The sequence below is a fragment of the Diuraphis noxia genome, unplaced genomic scaffold (assembly GCF_037042655.1).
Source record: "Diuraphis noxia isolate RWA-SAM2 unplaced genomic scaffold, SU_Dnox_SAM2 contig0005, whole genome shotgun sequence".
NCBI lineage: Eukaryota > Metazoa > Arthropoda > Insecta > Hemiptera > Aphididae > Diuraphis > Diuraphis noxia.
The window spans coordinates 25,461,919-25,483,889 of NW_028301715.1; the positions used below are offsets into that span (position 1 = coordinate 25,461,919).

General features: G+C 30.2%; 1 protein-coding gene across 1 annotated transcript; it reads right to left on the reverse strand.

Annotated features, from left to right (window-relative positions):
* Window positions 1–19,416: 19,416 nt before the first annotated feature.
* LOC149055128 (uncharacterized) lies at window positions 19,417–20,289 on the reverse strand. Its single transcript, XM_089229509.1, has one exon. The coding sequence runs from the start codon at window positions 20,287–20,289 to the stop codon at window positions 19,417–19,419; it is 873 nt and encodes a 290-aa protein (XP_089085635.1).
* Window positions 20,290–21,971: the final 1,682 nt, after the last annotated feature.

Consider the following 21,971-nt stretch of genomic DNA (forward strand, 5'->3'; position numbering starts at 1 on the left):
TCAGTGAAAATTTCAAGTATATGCGGTCATTTGTTTTAGACAAAATGTGTTACACCAAAATAGGAAAATCGCTAAATGTGAAATCTAGTGAAATTTCAATGTTGTAAAAATTTAAATTTCAAATGCTCATAAAAATTTAATTTTAATTTTTGGTGGACATTTTTTTAGTGATACAGATTGAAAAACTTATAGCGAATCTTGTTTTAAATTTTCAAATCGTTAATACAATATAACTTGAATTTCTAGCTTAAAATAATTTGTGAATTTTCGTGATATTTACGTATTTTGTCGAAATTCAAACTTTGATACTTATTAAAAAAACTTGTAAATATTCGGTGAAAATGCATGTATCTATGGTCAATTGTTTTAAAGTTAAATCAAAACCAAAATCGATTTTGTCGAAAACTGATTGAGCGGAAAATTTCCCGTTTTTCCCTTAATTTTTAGTTTGTTTATTCTGATTGTTTAGAAAAGTATTAAGAATTTTTTACTTTTGACCCCCCAAAGTACCAACTAAATTTACTTTCTGATCGAACGAGGTACTGAAGTCAAAAAGCACTTTTACTGCCCCAAAACGTGATGACAGACACAAAAATAAAAAATAAAAACACACATCATGATATAATCAATACATTCATCGTACCGCTCAGAATCTAATATTATTTTCCTATGTATTTCAGAGTATCGTTTATCGTGTTCGATCGCAAAAGCGGTAACTTTTACATTTCGAGAAAAATTATTTACGAGTACATCTTTACACTTCAATCGATCTATATAAAATATTATATTAATCATTGCTATATTATTGATGGTAATTTGTGTATGACATTAGAACTGCGTGTGTCATGACATGTCAAATTATTTTGAAATTGTTTTATTATTACTTCTAAATAAAAATAAAAATAGTGTGCAAATAAATTTCATATTTCAAAACATACAATCAAAACGATAAAAAAAAAAAATGCTAAACAAAATAATTTATGTACAACATAAGTTATAACAATAGAACATCAATTCTGGAAACGAATAAATAATTTAGTTTGTTCCGGATTTTACTCGTCTGTGCTGTGATATTGAATAATTTAATTATTAATAAATTTTATTGTGAGAGTTAAAATATTGTCAATTTGATCATTATAGCAGAGATGACGTGAGGACGCTGCGTCCGTAGTAGTAATAGTATATAATTTTTTGGTCAGACATGTTTGAACGACTATTGATTCCTCTCACTAAGCTTTAATTTGAAGATTATCAATACGACATTATACGATTGCCACGTTGTGTATCATTCAGGTCGGAATTTACAACATATTATTATATTAATTTATTTTATTTTATTGTTAAAAACATATTATAAATATCCTTATTTATTTACATTACTATACATTGTGTGTGAGTGTGTGTGTGTGTAAGAGAGAGAGAGAGCATGCATGCTATCATGTTTTTTTTAAAAATTGTTTAAAAGTTTAAAACATGGGGCTGATTTGAAATGCTTACCTCGCTCACGGAGAGTTCACAAAACCGCTTCAGTCATACGTGCAATAAATAATCTCGGTAGAGTGGTTATTGCTCATTCTTCCAATTGTTACCAAATTATGAATGAAATTATTATTAACTGAATTTTGATTGGGCCATGTTATCAAAACAAAATAAAATTCAAGTCATAAATTATAAACTATAAAACAATGTTATTATCATTTTGATGAATGATTTATTGCTGATAATATGTATACTCGTGAAGTATTATAAATGTACTTACAAATACCTGAATGGAATATACATAATATTATACGAGTATATTATATATACGAATTCTGATAATAAACAAACAATGTAAATTAAAACTTCATCAGAATTGTTACTAAATACGAATATATATTTATACACAAATTTATTAAAAGTTGATCAAAATGTATACTCAAAAACATTTGTTTAAATACAGGAAAACCTGCAGTTCAAAGTAACACAGATAAACAAGGTTGAGAACCAAGCATTACGACGTGTGGCTGCTGAGCTGCAGAACCCTGACCTGTTCCAGCATCCCTATGAAGAAGCCAGTGGTGACGACGTTTGCATTTGGAACAGCTTTCCTTGCATTTGTTCGACCAGTGTTGACTGCTGGAACACAGCATGCAAAGTCTGTGTTTCGATACTACCACAAATCGGTCATCTACTGACAGTTTCTTGAAACCGGGACAATTGCTTAGCTGATGTGATCCATCACAATTTGGGCACATAACGGACTTTGAAGACGGAGTACTGATTGACTACGTTGTCACTAGCAATGTAGTTGTCTTTCGACCTTTCTTCCATTCTTTCTTGCAGTCCGACGGTTTCAAATGTCCCTCTTTGGTACCATAGAAAGATGGAGTTTCTCCTGCCAATTCCAAAACTTGAATTTGGTTTTTTTTCAAATTTGAAAAGTTCCTGTGCTTTTGGGTACTCTTCTGAGTTTGTCATTTCAAATATACGGCGTGACGATACAGGCAAGGATCCAAAGGCAATCGAAAACAAAAGAAAGTCGCTAAAATCCGGAATTTCAAGAGATTCGAGAATACCAACATTTTTATCAAAAATATTTAAAAACTTATTCAACGAGGAGGCCGATTCTTGTTGGATTATCGGAGCTAATAAAATCGTATCCAAGACAAACGACGCCAACTTGCGCGATTTATCAAACTGTTCTACTAACGTCTTCCGAGCTAGCGGATAGGTGTCATTTGAAACTGTTATCCCCTTTTCAACCTCGGATGCCTCAAGCATAAGACAGCTCAGGAGGTAGTAGAATTTCTCAATGTTGGAAATATTGGAGTGACTGTCCACTAGAGCGACAAACCTATCGCGAAATACTGACCAATCTGCCAAATCACCTGAGAACTGAGTGGAAAGGGATTTCTGGTAACCGTACTGAATGCGAAGGCTGAACTGCCGACACTGTCACCACTAGAGATTTAACTGAATCAGGAGGTAATGAAATTGATGTGAAGTAATGTAGAGGTATTTCGATTGGTTCTTATTGCTTTTGAAAAGCAATAAATTCAGTGTTATTACTTTTCAGTGCATAATACTAATAGATTTCTATCTTGATTTCCTGCAATTGAATCAAGACGAGTTTCATACACCCGATCTATATTAATTATTAATTATATTCTCATATTTTTCAACACTTCATGTAGTATAAGCGTAAAATATGGTCAACATAACAGCATACGGGATTTAAATTATTTAAATGTTCAATAATTTATTAGTAGCACTTTTAATATTTATTTTTAATTTACGTTTTTGTATCTCAAAGCTTATGATTTTTCAAGGTACTGATTTTTGTTGTGTAATGTTTATATTTGAATTCAAATTGAATCATCTATTACGATGAATTAGTGACCTACATACTCAATATTACTGATGCATTCAACATACTTTAATAAAATTAAAATAAATTTATTTCTCACATTTTAAAGTTTTATATGGCACCCGAAACCAATATTATAATATTATACGTGATTACCTAAGTTATTAAGTAATTCATTTTTATTTGGTGTTTTTGTTATGTTCGAAATAAAATAAGTGTATACAATTATTATAAAACGTGGTACTTTATTACAGTCAAGCATATTAATAAGAATTTTGAGGCTTTCAACTTGTTCAATAATTTACCAGACTATAGAAATTATGACGTTGTATCTTTATACGAGATCGGAGTTTTAGGTATTACCAATGAACACTTAGGTCAATTACTTCCATTGCTACGTGCCATATGATAGTGCTATGGACTAGCGTCCCGCATTGCTTAGTTCACGGTCAACTAGGTAATAATTATGTAGACACCACCTAAGAGGGTAACAATTCCAAGGGAGTGGCCATGGATTATTAAAATAATAAGAGACTACTAAAGGTAAAAGTTGGGCGTGGACACCAAATAACATTACATAACAATGGGGGATTAACTGAACATTTAGGGAAACAGATCGATAGGCGTTCCATGTCCTCAGGACGTCAGACACGACTATGGGATAAGAATTCCAAGAAACGATACCCAAATTAGGAATATACTGTCATAATAATAGATACAGTATTATCAAGCATGCAGCTGCACGGGATGTGTACTGATCTCATATGTGGGCGGGTGGCGTTTCCGTCAGTTTATATGATTATACCACATCCGTGAGAACAGCGACAAGAGCAAGTAGACTATGGGGAGTAGAGGGTAGCACTATATAAGAGACCCCGAAACGGCCTGTATTCAGACGCGACTTGACCAGACTAGCCAGAGCACCTTCACGCCAGTCTGTTGTTTAATTTAATTCATTGGACTTAGAAAATTTCTTATAAACAATATTTTGAACTTAGAAAATATTCGAATCAAACCGAATTTATTCTATCATTCAGAATACTTAACTTACATTCAGCTTTCATGTTATAAATAAATATATGTTTTATCACAATAAATAAACAATTAATCTAATCAAGAAGAATTCTACGTTGTGTAATTAACTCAAGAGTCACCTTCCAAACATCATCCTTGACTACTGATACCTGTAGGCGACGTGATCACTACAATAGATCTAAACAGGAATTGAAAGCGGACCCAGCTAGCTTTGTAGGCTCTAGAGAATAGTTAGGGTTTACCAATACCATCGTCAGTTCCAACAGGGCAACAAATCTATACAGAAGGCTGGATTAAAGGAGAACTAAAATATCGCCAGCCTTCCACAATCGCGAGTTTTATAAAAGTACGTACAAATATACGCAAATAAATATTTTATACTATTGTTAGGAACCCTTGTACACACTTCAGATTAGTAAGCATATTATACAATAATAATATGTAGTAGTGTAAGCAATATGTTGTTTTTTTTTTTGTTAGCGACTGCGTCGCAAAGACAAGAATGTAGAATAAGCAAGAGCCAGTCGTGAATAAGTAACCGATTCGTACAATACTGTGTCGTTAAAATATTCTTATAATAAAATAATTAGTAAAATAATTTCTTTAAAGTTAAACAGATTTTGTGTAGTGTTTGATTTACAACCCGTAAGTGAACGAACTCTTACACAAAATATATACCTTTCGGACTTAACTGAAAGAGTATATAACACTATTATAAATCACTGGAATAACCCGAAATCGTATTTATTTTCTAATAGGATAGTAGGTATACATTTTTATTAGCAATTGTTCACGAATATCAATCAGTAACCGTTCATATTATATATTCAGTGGTAATATTTCCATCAGAATTATTACAATGACTGTTGTTTTAGAATATTTCTTAACTATTATAACAAACATAATATCATTATTTATGATTATCGAATAGGCAATACATAATATTATCATTAATATTTTTAAGGACTGTATAAAATTACTACTTCTGAGAGAGAAATTTCTGGATATGGCATTAAATAAATACGAAAAATACCCACTGCTCTAAAAGACTCGTTGACGAAAGTCCAAAAGATACCAAAACCTTGGTATATTCATTTGCCTGCAGGTTATTCATGAGTACCATCGGAAATCTCGTTCTATCCATTACAACTGACATCAAGATAAAAGGGCCAATGGTTCGAAGAATTCGTTAGTAATACAGAGTGATTTTTTTTATCATGAACCACTCATTATTTCAAAAAGTATCAATGTTTTTGAAAATATTTTTTTACAAAGTTTTATGTTGTTAAAAAAACAACGTTTTTATTAAAATATTATATTTTTAAATATTTTTTATCCATATAATTTTTTAAGTTTTTTACTTTTTTGAATGACAACCTAGAGTTTTAATTTCATATTCCAAAGCAGAATAATTTTCTAAGTATTTTGATACGTAAAAATCGAATTTTGGACGAGTAGTTTATGAGTTATAAGTATTTAAAGTTAAGAATTGTGGAGTGGAGTGGTACGGGGTTACCCCGCAAAATGTTTGTCCACTACTCCGCTTGTCTAAACTTAAAATACTTATAACTACTTATAAACCTTTTATTACATTTTCAAGTTTTTTCACCGAATGGATAAAATTTTATTGACATTTATGGAAATAAAAACCAAATAAAAAACGAAAATTTTCAAATGTCTTTAAAATTTAAATAACTAGAAAATTGATAAAATATTTTCAAAATTTTATCAAGTATAGGAATCAATAAAATAAACATAATATGGTGTAAATTTCAAGTTTCTAAAGTTATCCGATTTTGAATAATGACCAAAGAAGAATATTGGCACAAGTGACATGGAGTGAATATCTAATGTTGTAATTCAAATGCGCATAAAAATTTTAATTTGTCTTTCCGGTAAATATTTTTTATTAGATATATTGATATATAAATTAGCTCAAAAGTAATATTCTGGTATTTAACAATAATTACTAAATCCATATATCACTTATTTTTGTTGAGAATAGTTTTTTTATTTGTCAACATAATATGAGTAAATAGATAAATAATAAAATAAGCGTCATAACACTGGTTTTAGAACGTATGAAATGAAAAAAAAAGTAAATAACTCCATAAATCTAGATTAATATGTTAAAATATGGTATTGTGTACTTAGCTGTACAATAAATAATTTAAATTGTTATTATTATTATCTGAAATAAAACTGGATTATGCATTACACATGCATATATTGACTTTAAAACTACGGTAATTTGTTTTTGTTTTAGCGTATAGTATGATAAATATATTATACCTGATAAGTCATAAGTGGTTAAAATAATGATTTGATTTCAAACTTCGAAAGTGATTTCTGATAAAAAATTGGATCTAGTTGGTATTTTTGAAATTTCAAAATAGAAATTCCCATTACTATTTAAATGCATTGAGAAAAACAAAAAACAAAACTAAGGAAAACATGAATTTTTACGCAATGAAGTTTTCGTCAAAATAGCTTTTGTTGTTTCGTGTAACTCAAAAACGAATTACCATAGATAGGTACCTGATATTTTCATTAAACATTTGTATAAACATTATCCGTATATAATGATATTCACATTTTACAATATTTTTACTAATTTTGAGATATTATTAATATTTTTAGTGGCTTGGTGAGGTTACGTACGCTCAATCTGCGAAAACGCACTGATTATATGGTACCGGCCGCAGTTTCTACTCCGAAAAATAACCCCTACCGTACCACCACAAACCCAATGGCCAATGTATAGCTAATGGCTTAAGTCGCCAGGCTTAAGATCAATAAAAAAAAAAAATATATTAATAATATTTTTAATTCCATAAAGCTTGGAAACAAGAAATCAACTCGACTATATATATTCTTTAGGAAACTGAGTATGAAGATTCAACTCATAGTTATCAATCATCCATCGTCTATTTTTTAGGATGATTTCGCTTTCAACATAATCTACACTCTACTGCATAAACGATTGAGTAGAATGTATGAAAAATTTCATGAATATGAAAAAAACATAGTTATAAGTATGTACCTATAAGTAATAGTAAATCCCATTAATCAGACTTTGAATGACTGCATTATTGAAGAAGAAAGGTGTGCGAGCATTTTCAATGAATTATTCTGTATGTTCCTATTATAAGTAAATTATATTTTTTTAAATAATTAACTATTATATCGACCAGTTTCAGTTTTATACCATTTGAAATTCGAATAAGGCGCGGCTTAGAGCTTTTAAAATCTAAATAAATAAAACACAAATAATATACATGATGCAGTAAAAGTTTAATATCGATAAAATAATACATAATATAATGGTTAGATAGATGCACCGATTACATATAATATATAATATATTATGTTACAAACATTGAATCTTAACTATATAATAATAATTATAGTTATAACAATGAAGGTACAATAGTTTATTTATATAATATCATATAGAATATAACATAACAATATTTTGAAGAATTTTTATATCTTTTTTTTTTTTACATAGAAGAACAAATTTTCGGGAAACGGGCAACTATTGAAAACCTATTATAAAATTTGTTACTATTACCAATCAGTTGTTAATATTATATTTCGTAATGTTGTAATTGACTAACGCACAATTTTCGTCGGCCATCTGTGTGGGAGTGTTGCACGGGGATAATATGTAGTCGTGGTCATCCTTTGAGATGCACACAAAACACTGCCCGCTGCAGACGCAGTCATGATCGCATTTTTTTTTACACATATCTGTGGTGGGATACAGACCGTATTTGTCATTATTCTTCTCTAAACACAGGAGACACTGGAATTTCGATGAGTTGCTGATAGGGATGCACGGTCCTTTTATATCTATGTAGCAGACCGATCGCACGCAATCGTTACACGTTGAGAAGATAGTTTCATCGTCGGAGTACACGTAGATGAAGTTCAAAAGTATGGTGAAAACGAACACGGACACAACGGTGTACGACAGAAACATTTTGGCTTTACTGTTTTGTTGTTGTTGTTTTTTCGGAGGAAATCGAGTCTGGTACCTAATTTGTGGTACAGCGATGTATGTTATTTCGGAATCTGTTCCTCAACGACGACGAAGTTGATCCGGTCATTGTTTGCGCGTTAATAGTTGATGGAGTGACACTACAGTTCCAATCGGTCTACGTTTCGTTTTTATAGCCGAACGGCTGTCGGGTTCGCGATCGTGGTGTCGTTTTAATGGTCGGGTCTCGTCGCGGTAGGAATGGGTGATGGGCGGTCGAATCAACAAGAAAAAATTATTTTGTTTGACTTCCGTCGTACAAAGTGTCACAAAAGTCCCGTTACGCTGTAATTATCTCCGTGTCAAATCTTCCGCGTGATAACTATACATCCTGTGGATGCAATGCTGGCCATTAACGAGTGAATAAGTTAAAAGTTAAGATAATTTTAACTTATTAACTTAACTTTAACTTAACTTATTTTTATCTATGCTAACTTAAAATCAACTTCTACTTTTTTAATATTACCAAATAAGTTAATTTTGAATTTTCGTTTTATCTAGAATATATTTTAGTCTATAACAGTTCGTCGATTTAAAATTCGTAGAATATTAGAAAATATTGTTAGAAAAAAAGAAGATATTTTCGTAATTATTTTTATAAACAACAACTAATATGTTATATTAATTAATTATGTACTAATAAAATAATAAATAATAATATATAATATTATAGAGACAACATTGTAACAATGTGACATTTAGTAGCCCGCATGATCATATTATTATATATGATATATCAATAGCTACGAGCTCACAAAGTCGCGTTTAATAATACCAGGCTTATTAGGTACTCATTAATTAGTATTATTATTATTATTATTACTTAATATTACTTAATATCTTATTTTATAATTTTTATGATTGTCGATTATCATGAATTGTGACCATTTTATTACAAAAATATCTATCTACCTATAAATAGTGGTGTATTATACATTTGTACAATTGTACATTCACAGTTCATAATATAGTTATCATTCCTAAAACTTCTTGTTGACAATTATTATTTGTCTAATAAAAATATTAACCTCATCATGCATGATTTTTTTTTTTGACTAATGCTTAAAAAAATATCAAAATATTATTTTAAAAGATATTTCAAAAACGAAATCTGGCAACACTTGGTGCCTTTCCGTTTTAAAGTACTAAACAATAAACAAATAAATAATATATAAAATATGTTTGAATTTTATTATTTTAAAACATAATAATTATTAATTGATTAAATTGTTTTATTACTATACAGATAATGGTGCATCAAATAAAATAGAAAGTTAAATCATAAATTTAAAAAAATGTTTATTAATTATTTCAAATAACTAGAAATAAATTACGTATTAATTTATACAAAAAAAAAAAGAGTTTTACTTATACCGTTTTAATACTTTTACAATTTAAAATTTACTTGTATGGTACCTATACTTAAAATTAAAAATTTTATTTTATATCGATAATAAATTATTACGTTTGAAGTCTTGGTAAAAACCCGTTTTTTTAGCGGTATATAATCATCTGTAGCTCCTGGCCTCCCTCGTTTTTTTTTATTCAGTCTTATTAAATGCAATTAAAGATGTAGCAATTTCTGCTTTAAAGTGTAGTAGTGACATAATATTATTTGTTTTCTTTTAATATATGATCCATGCGTTAACGATTGATACATTTAAGAAATGAAAAAAGATACGATGGTACCAATTTTAATTTTTAAATAAATGTGCATAGTGTGAAATCATACGATCCATCATATTATCTACTCCGCCCATGAACATATTATAATTTCTGAACTGAAAATGGTCGAGAAACTTGTCTAAAATTGTTTTGTTTTACGATCAAAACGTTTAGTTTCATCTTCAGATAGAACTCCAGCATACGTAGAGACATGCAATAGTTGGTACGTAAGTAGACAAAATGTCATAAAATTAATTGAAAAAATACATCCACCAAATCGGACTGGCACCAAATGTTTCCATCAACAAATTTCGTTATAAAAATTTTTTCCTTTACGAAAATAGGTTTTATTTTATATTATCTTAAAAATAAGTTATAAAATAACTTATAAATAAAAAATCACCAGGCCACGATCAGATAAGTAATATAATTGTCAAAAATATCCCGGCCAAAACAATCATTCAACTTACCCATATTTACAATGCCACCCTTCGTCTATCATACTTTCCTTCAACCTGGAAGTCAGCATCAGTTATCATTCCAATACTTAAACCCAGCAAGCCTCCTGATAAAACTGACTCATTTAGTCCATTTAGTCTGCTACCAGTGCTAGGAAAAATCTTGGAAAAACTACTCCTCAAGAGACTATTAAAAATCTACAACAATCAAAATGCGTTACCAAATTTCCAATTTGGTTTTCACCCAAAACACTCCACTTTTCACCAACTACATCGTGTTGTCGATTTAATTGCCTCATCCGTTGAAACGAAGAAATACTTTTACGCAGTATTCCTTGACGTCACCCAAGCATTCGACTAGGTCTGGCACGCCGGCCTGCTATACAAATTTAAAAAAAAAATCTATCCTGCGCCATACTATCTCTTACTTAAGTCATATATCGAAAACAGATCATTCAATGTTAAAATAGAATCCACCTTCTCCGACTCTTACGATATACTTACCTCAAGGAAGTGACATTGCCCCGTTTTTGTACATCATATTTACAGCTGACGTTCCTACCACCGAAAACGCTACTATGGGTACATAATATGCAGACGACACTGCCATTCTTGCCACTGACTCCGATCCAGACATTAGCTCCCACCATCTCCAAAACCATCTCAACATGCTTTCAAAGTGGTGCAACACATGGAAAATCAAAGTAGTTAAGCGAACTCAAATCCACACATATCACCTTCACCCTCAGACCTAAAGACTGTCCTGAAGTTCCTGAACAATTCAGTAATCCCCCCACTCAAAAGAAGCTAAATACCTCGACCTGCTACTCGATAGGAGACTCACCTATGGTTCTCGTCTCAAAAACAAAAGGACACAGCTTAACTCCCGCCTACACGTTCGTTATCAGACCTCTCCTAAAATCAAATATGAACCTGTCCTACCGTTTACTTTTATACAAAAATTTCCTTCAACCAATATGGTCATATGGAATCACCCTCTGGGGCACTGCCAAACGATCAAACCTTCGGACAATCTAAGCTTTCCAGTCAATATGTCTTCGCATGGTCACCAATGCACCTTGGTATGTCACGAATACCACTTTACATCAAGATCTCAAAGTCCAATTCATCAACCAAACAGCAATTATATTCTACTCAAGACTTCACTGCAAAATGCAAGGCCACCCAAACAAATTAATATCCTATCTTCGCTCAAAACATCTTTCCGGCAACACCCTACCCGCCGACTAAACAGAAATTCGCCCAGAGACCTTATCTAAAATTCTATTATATTTATCTAACTAGATTTAAGACTCATTAAAAGGTAATTTAACTGTGAGCTTCCCTCCACCGCCCCATCATTGTCATCCCTCCTACCAATTTACTCATTGTACAAAACTTCTATTGATTGTAAATTTTCAATAAACGCTATTTAATAAAAAAAAAAAAGTTTTAATAGTGTGCTTTTAGATTTGATATTTAAATAATACAATAATTAAATATTTTTTTTGTTTATAATAATAAAGGAATTAATTTATAAATTAGCTAAAAAGTAATATTTTGTTATATAATTACTAAAGCCATATATCACATAGGTATGTTTATTGAGAGTAATTTTTTATATGTCAAAATAATATGAGTTAATAGATAAATTATAAAATAAATGTCATAACACTGGTTTTAGGACGTATTAAATGATAAATAAATAATTCCATAAATCTAGAATAAAATGTTAAATGCTATCGTGTACTTAGCTGTACAATAAATATTTTAAATTGTGATTAATATTATTGTCTGAAATAAAACTGTCAAATGCATTAAACATGCATATATTGACTTTATAATTACGGTAATGTGTTTTTGTTTCATATCCACCAGTTTCAGTTTTATAACATTTGAAATTCGAATAAGGCGAGGCTTAACACTTTTAAATCTAAACAAATAAAGCACAAATATTAGACGTGATGCAGTAAAAGTTTAATGTTGATAAAATAATACATAATATAATGGTTAGATAGATGCACCGATTACATAAGTATAATAATATATAATATTACAAACATTGAATCTTAACTATATAATAATAATAATAATAGTTATAACAATAAAGGTACAATAGTTTATTTATATAGATACATTATAGAATATTGCATAACAATAACTTGAACAATTTTTATATCTTTTTTTTTTACATAGAAGAACAAATTTTCGGGAAACGAGCAACTATTGAAAACCTATTATACAATATATTAGTATTACTAATCAGTAATTAGAATTATATTTCGTATTTGACTAACGCACATTTATCGTCCGCCATCAGGGTGGGAGTGTTGCACGGTGCGGCATCATCCTTTGAGATGCACGCAAAACACTGCCCGGTGCAGACACAGTCTGCTTCTTCGCAATTTTTATCACACGTATCTTGGGAGGGGAACAGAAAATAACTGGTATTGTCCACTGAACACAGGAGACACTGGAATTTCGATGAGTTGCTGATAGGGATGCAATTTCCTCCCGAATCTAAGAAGCAGGACGATCGCACGCAATCGCTACACGTCGTGAAGATACTGTTATCGTCGGAGTACACGTAGATGAAGTTCAAAAGTATGGCGAAAACTAACACGGGCACGACGGTGTACGACAGAAACATTTTGGCTTTGCTGTTGTTGTTGTTTTTTCGGAGGAAATCTAGTCTGGTACCTAATTTGCGGTACTGCGATGTATGTTATTTTGAAATCTGTTCCTCAACGACAACGAAGTTGATCCGGTTAATGTTTGCGGGTTAATGTTTGATAGACTTACACTACAGTTCCGATCGGTTTACGTTTCGTTTTTATAGCCAAACGGCTGTCGGGTTCGCGATCGTGGTGTCATTTTAATGGTCGGGTCTCGTCGTGGTAGGGGTAGACGATGGGCGGTCGAATCAACAAGACAAAATTATTTTGTTTGACTTCCGTCGTACAGTGTGTCACAAAAGTCCCGTTACGCTGTAACTATCTCTGTGTCAAATCCTCCGCGTGGCGAGTGATAACTATCCGTTTTGTGGATGCGACATAGTTCAACAGCAATTCATTATAGAAATGTGTGACATAAAGTTTCAATTTCTTAATGGTTGTAGTGGTGATAAAACCATCACTCTAAATAGATTGATGTGCCCGTCCCATGATTGTTGTACGGTTGTACCCATAGATAATAAATGAATGGATAGGACATAAATCCAAATAGTTGGTTCTCAAATGATAAGAAACTGAGGCGATTTTTTTTCCTTTCCATGACACAAGTATTTTTTCCATTTTTTAAAAATTTAAATTTAACTGAGGTGATTTGAAATGAATGAACACGAATGAATTGGATAACAATTTATTTATAATATTACGAATTGAAAATTTATTTTAACAACATTTTTAAAGATAGTTGTAGTTTATTCATGCCTAAAATGTATAAGTTTTGTAAATTTTGAACGCATTGTGATTTTATCATTCACTTTCCTGACCTCGTGAAAAAATCGTACTTTGTAGTAAGTTTTACAAATGGTATTAATAAGTTCATCACGATGTGTATCAAATTGAATTGTTTGGTCAAACAACCAATTTGATACAAATTTGATACATTGTTGTCACATTGCATGTTTTCAAAAATTGAAAATTCGTCAAACAAATTTGTTTTAACTTTGATGACTAAAAAGTTCGTACATTTTTTTTTATTCATAAAATCATTTATAATATATTCTCTAAAAATTTTTTCTGTTTTTATGCATATAGTCTGTACGTCAATGCTAGCTTTCCTAAGTCCTCCACGATCTTTTTGTAGGACTAATGCACTAGTATGTGTGGTTGCATAATATAGAAAGCTTAAATAAATAAAGTAAATATAAAATGGATAATATTTCGGCCCATGGCAATCACAAAGGAAATGTAATGGATAAAAATAAAAATAATCATGCTACGGCTCCGGCGAGCGGTTACCATTAATTTGCAATTATTTGGCAGTATTTTGGTGTCGTTCGGACAAAGTGGGGGGGCTGGCTAAAAAATTGAAAAATTCGTATAAAATATAAAAAACGATTTGCAATTAGGGCAACTCGATTTGCAATTATTTGGCAGTATTTTGGTGTCGATCATACAAAGTAGGGGGGCTACATGAAGTTCCCCCCCCCAATTTTGAATTTGAGTTTACTCAAAACTGGATGATTTGCAATTAGCGAAACTCGATTTGCAATTATTTGCAATTAATTGGTGGTATTTTGAAGTCGATCGGACAAAGTGGGGGGGGGGGGCCAACTTCATGTACATCTCAAATGCTGTGACGTTACAAATGTTAGCTGTGTTCCGTAGTCTTTATTAACTTGGAGTAACTCTTTTGCAATTTTATTGTTAATATCTTTTATTTCATACCATCCATCTTCCAAACTAAATTCAAAACTGTAAAATTTTATTTTATTTTTCTTTGAAGGAATTACTTCTATTTTCAGTCGGCTATTAATTGGATTTATAATATTTGGAAATGAATTGAACGTTTGCAAAGATAACAAAGCTATTTCTGAATCCTCGTAAACGTTTAGAGATGGAAAATAATTTGCAGTAAATTCAGTTTTCCAGTTAAACTTAGTGTAATAGATTCATGCATTGTAAAAATTCAAGACATAAATGTCCACAGTTGAATGCATTGGAGTCTTGATAGTTAGAATAGTTATATACTATTTTAAACTTTTTAAAATAACGTTGTAATTCAATTGGTGGAGGTAAATCACCAAAACTATCGAAATATATAACTTTATCTTTATTTTTATGAAACGCTACCCAATGGCTCCCGTCGCCTGAAGATATGTCCAAGTTACACCGCATTCAATTGTACGTGGTTTTTTAGGCAAGTTATCACGTGAAAAGACTCCACGGAAATGATTGATTTTCAACTTAGTTTTACATTTTATAATGTCTTCTGACGAAAGTGGTCTGTCAGGTAACGTATTTAACAGTTTTTTTTCCATATCTTTTTTTTTTAATTTAGACCACTACCTTTATTTCTTTTTGAATTTTGAATTGCATTATACACACTAGCACCTCCAGACATTAAGCTACCAAGTGTTGACAACTTTACAAATATAGGTATTAAGGGAATTACACCTCTTGTTTGTCTCGGTGGTAAAATCAGTCTTTTGCTACCATTTTTTTTCTTAGACATTCTTTTTTTCTTTACTGCTATCATAACATTTTTTATTTTTGTAGCACGTTTCTTTTTATAACCCATTCCTATTTTTCTTTTAGCTTTCATCGCGTTTCTTACTGCATACGCGACAATTTTCTTCTTTTTAGGAGTATCTATAGCTTTAAATCCTTCCCAAGCACGATTTTCTAACACTTCATCAGCTTTATGTCTATCGTCTAAATTTGTACTAGATGCATACGCAATATCGTGATCACGACAAGCAGTATCTAATGGATTTATTCCTATGTCACCACGATTTAAAATTTTTTAAATTTTGTTCCTGGCCTACAAAACTGATAACCTGGAACATGGGTTTCAAACGGAAGACTATTTATAAGAAAGTTTACAATACCTTTACCAGTCTTTTTTGATTTACACTTTCGAGTTGAACGCATCATCAATAACTGAATATAAAACAAAAATCTTCGAGTATTTATAAGAAAATGGATTTAATTGAACAGAAAGATAAATTAGAAATAATAAACGTAGATGTTCAAATATCGAAAAAACAAAAAACCGTTGAGACGTGGTTCGTTATTACCTGATACTATACGTGCTATATTAGTTGGTCCTTGTGGATCGGGTAAAACAAATATAATGTACAATCTTATCACACATGAAAACGGGTTAAGATTTGAAAATATTTATTTATACTCTAAACCCTTTAATCAAGAAAAATATGTTTTGTTAAAAAATATTATAGATGATATACAAGGTGCTAATAATAACGCAGATAAAGTTATAAAACCAAACTTAACTAAGAAAAATTCTATTATAATTTTTGATGATGTAATATGTGACTCACAGTCTGTTATTAGAGAATACTTTAGCATCTGTAGACATTGAGGTGCTAGCTCTGTATTTTATTTAGCACAAACATATTCTAAAATACCAAAACAGTTGGTAAGAGATAACTCAAACTTTTTAATAATTCTGAAACAAGATGATATGAATTTACGTCATATATTCAATGATCATTCGTCGAAAGATATGGATTTCTCAGAATTTCGGAAAATTTCTCATTTATGATGGAATCAAAGTGATAATGGGTTTATGGTTATTGATAAAACTCGAGAAATGAATGAAGGAAGATATAGATGCGGTTTTCATACGTTTATTAAAATAAAATAATTATATATAATACATATATATAATGTAACACTGTTATTATCTACATAGTGTTGTCAGTAGTCATACGATACAGTAATATTGAGTTTACTATTTACTATAAACAAAGAAAAGGTTTTGTTGAACAATTTAATAATATCAACAAAAAAATATTAAGCTATAATAATACAAAACATAGAACAATTAAATGTACACCAACTGAAGCTCGAATGGATATAAACAAAATTAACAAAATTGAACTTTATACGTATAAAAACATAAAAGCATTACAAACCAAAATTTAAAATTAATGATAAAGTAAGAATATCTAAATATAAACATATATTTAATAAGGGAAATACACTAAATTGGACAACACAAATATTTTCACACCAATCCAATGACGTATCAATTAAAAGATGAATCAAACAATATAATCTTAGACGGTTTTTATGAACAGGAAATTAAACTAACTGATTTTCCAGACACCTTTCTCGTTGAACGTGTTATAAAAAAAGTTTGAGATAAAATGTTTGTTAAGTGGTTAGGTTTTAATTCAAGTCATAATTCAGGGATAACATTGTCAGATATATTTAAATAAGATTTTATATTATATTATTTTTTTATCTTATTATTATATTTTACCTTTTCACTGTTTTTTCTTTGATAACAATAAAAATCTGTTTATTTACATGAAACGTTTAACGATTAAAACATTCTATAATACTGATAGATAGTGCTTTTCGTTTATTTGGATTGTGGATACGTAAAGTTTTTTAATTTATAGTGACCATAAGCCAATGTATTAATCCCATCATCCATTATATAACATTTATCATCATTGGCGCTTAGAACAAGCTTAGTCATAGATTTTGATTAAAATTCATTTTTCTATGAGTTTGTTTATCATAAACAGTTAAATGGTTTATAAATGCATTTAATATATCCATGTAATTTTCAAATTTCATATAGTTTTTAATTATATACTTTTTGACACCTTTTGCTTTTTTTCCTCCACACCATGTATAGTTTTATACGCATATAATTTCGGTCTTAATGAAACAAATTCTTTTAAAATTATTCCTTTCATTTCATCCTTAAAATATCCAGATTGATTTTTATGACTCTCACTAAAACAAAATAATGATCTTTAGGATAATTAGATATATCAAAATATGGTAGTAAACTATTTTTTAAATCATCGAAAAAATTTGTTGTTTGGATATAGCGTATATCAATGAACTAATTTTAGTACCATATTTTTTTTTCATTACACTATAATGAAAGTCATATATAAATGTTTTTGAAACATTTAAAATTGCAAATCCTACATAAATTGCCTTGTCAAATTTAATGATTTCCTTACGCTGATGAATAGCCATACAATTTTCAGTAAATATTGTTCTGTCTTTAAAATTAGTTTTAGCCATTAATTTCCTATCTTTTTTTCCTGATGAAACAAGTTTTATAGAAGTTCTTGCGCGAACATTTTCCGTACATTTGCCAAAAACGCTATTAATTAACAACTTCCAAAAAAATTTTTCAAACTCGTTTTTTGCTTTACCTCTCATAGTTGTACACAATTCAATGTATGATGCCATCCATTTTCTTTGTGAAAAGCAGATAGCTCGATGAATGTTCGTTACCTTAATACCATTTACAATCGCCTGTTTTAAGTTTTTATAATGTACGATTTTCAAAAAAATTGAAAATTTCAGTTGTCTATAAATACCTCAAAAAAAGTCAAAATATTTTGAAAATTAAATTATGTAAAGAAAATGCCAATAACCTAACCTAACCTTTCACTTCCTCATCGTTGTCGTCGTCGTACGTAGAATTGCCTACCCACTAAGCCTCTGGCGAACGCACATATGATTGCCTATCTACTATAATAGTAGGTGTTAGGGGTGACAGGCTAAAGAAGAAAAAATCCACAAAAACAAAATAGTCACTCGGGAATTACCGAGTGGTCCTTCGAGAGTCCATAGTAATGGACGCATACACCTACAACGATATAACATCGAATTCACATAATGGATGACCAAATACAAGTTTACACAAATAATTAAGGTACGAAATCAATAATTTACCAAAACTATGCATATCATTTTTTCGTACAAATAAAAATTCCGGTGACTTAGTTTGTCGTTGCAATAATAAATTATGTAGTGTTATGGTGACGACAAATGCAAGTGTAAATGTATTTATTAAACAGAATATTAAGTTTGTCGTTTTGTTTCAGCGCGACATTCTAAAAATATTACATTAATTGTTATAAGTTTATAACAATTATTATAATATTATTATTATTATATTATAATATTTTACTCTGTTATTATTGTTGTTACTATTTTTTTATTTTTTTATTTTTTATTTTTTTATTTTTTTTATTTTAATAAGACACAACAACATAAATTATTGGCTTTTGTCATACATAATGGGGTAATATAAATATATATTTAGATAAAAAGTGTTACATTTTATACATATATAGAAAAGGCAGTGGGAGAGTTCTACAATCCAAATTTGGAACGTGGGGGTGTGATTAGATTAGGTTATATGTATAATTTAGTTAATTTTAAGAAAGCTTCTTGAAGGTTGTCAGCTAGCTTGAGGTTAATTCTAATGTCATTGTATTCTCGACAGAAGCATATGATGTGTTTGACTGAGAGAGTTTCACCACAAGTGAGACAAGATTCGTGATTCGTTTTGGTCATTAGGTGTTTGTGAGTAAACCATGTGTGTCCAATTCTGATTCTATTAAGAATTACTTCTTGACGCCTGGGGAGGGGGACGGTTGGCCATGGTAGAATGCTTGATTTCATTTCATTTAGCTTGGTTCGTACATCTGAGTAGGTGTTTTGCCAATTTTTTAGGATGTACTCGGTGATGAAATGTTTAAAGTCTTGTAACGTATGTGAGCATAGGACTAGAGAGTGTGGGGATGAGATGGACTGTTTGGCATATGTATCAGCTAACTCGTTTCCAGGAATGCCAATAATATGACTTGGTATCCATATAAAGGTGATAGTCTGTCCATTGGTTTGAAGATATGATATCTGGTTCTGTATTTTTTGTGATATGTTATTAGGTTGGAAGAAGTTTTTGATGCTTGTAAGTGTGCTAAGGGTATCGCTAAATATGATGGATTTGTTAATTGTGTCTTGTTTTATAATATCTAGTGCATGTGAGATAGCCAAGGCTTTAGCCGTGTATATTGAACAATAGTTGGGGAATTTGAGCATTCGTCTGGTTTCATTGAATGTAACTGCAGCGCCTACACCACCTTCCGTTTTTGATCCGTCCGGGTAAAAACAAATATGGTCTTGATATCCTTCAAGAATTGATTTTAGTTCATTTGTATAAATATGATTGACGCAGTTTTGCTTTTCGGCAGAAAAGACAGTTTGATTGATGTCGATGTTCATAGTCCAGGGAGGAGTGATCGGACATTCGTGGATGATTATGTCAGAGTATTTATAATTTATGTCTTGGAGTTCGGTTCTGGTGCCATGATGGGTGTAATTTGTATGTAATTTGTATCATAACAATATTGTAATAAGGTTACACATATTTTTTTATTAACTTATAAAATTGTGCGACGAAAATTATATTTATATATACTGCGAAAAATGTGCTTAAGTTAATAATAATAATTTTCATAATAATAAATATGCAAATGTGCGATTCACCACGTTATATCTACCGTTGCGCCATATATTAATTATTATATATCATCATATCAATTATCAAAATTCAAAGTATATTCATTAACATAAAATATCAAATCAAAACTTATAATATTATTTCACGCCACCACTGCCTATAATATAGGAATACTGTGTTTCTGGTTTCACTAACTACTTATTAATTAAAAGTTAAAACAACCAGAGACCGGAATTTATTGTAAAAAAGAAACCAAAATACTATGTTCAAATTTACTAAACAAAATAATATATGATTATATGAATATTGATTACCTGTTGGCTGCAGTTACTTGTTAGTTTATAGTTTATACATTTGAGTATTTGACATTACACAGCAGACCGTACGGAGCGAGAGCTCGTCGAAAACAATGCATAATTGTGTGTGTAGTGTACTAGTGTGTGTCAGACAATTGTGTCTTTTTGATTTACGCCACTCTGCCGTATTTTCGCCGTAAGGTCCAAATGGGTTTTACCGCCACTGTTCTTCTAACGAATCTAGCCTTAATCATCTAGTTATATGATTTTATTTATAAATGGGTAAATATTATAATATTAAAATAATTATTATGACCATATATATATATTTTATTAACACACACTAATGCGGTGGTATGCTTCCATAGTTCCATGCATTATTTTTACATCAAAACCAGCGGTATCGAAGCACTCTTATATTATTCTTATATTCTACAAATATGACTAATATGAGACAATTTCAGATTCATCTTCAATTAAAACGACATTAGATAATGAATAATTCAAGTTGTATAGATTGTTAATGCGTTTTAAAAGATAAATTAAATAAAAATAATTTTCAGTTTGGCACCCCTTCCGTGCTGGCGCCCTGGGCAGTCGCCCAGGTCGCCCATAGCTTTTTTACCTAAATTTTTTCAATACAATATTTATATTAAATTTTACTTTAACTTGTATAGTAGGCATACATACATATAACTGATATGTCTTATTTTTATGATTTACCTTTTAAAAAGTTTATTTTTATTTTTTTATTTCTATTAAAGACTATTTCACATTAGTTTTGAGTTAACTGTAACAAGTGAATAATCATAATTTTAAATATACATAATATAGTACAGTACCTAATCTATAAATAAACATTTAGTACATTTTTTTTTTTTAATGCATACTAACTTTACAACTTTTTTTCACTCATGTTATTTAATTCAAAACAACTTAATTCAAAATTGAAAATTCTACATATTATCCCATATTATATTTACAGTATTACAAGCCACTTAAATAATTTCAAATTGTTTAAAAGGGAAAGACAATTAATAGCTAAATATTTCAAATTTAAATTTATACCTATAATGTTTTATTTTAAGATTATTTTCACAATATAATTATGAATATTGTTAAAAACAATAAGGTACCTAATATGTAGG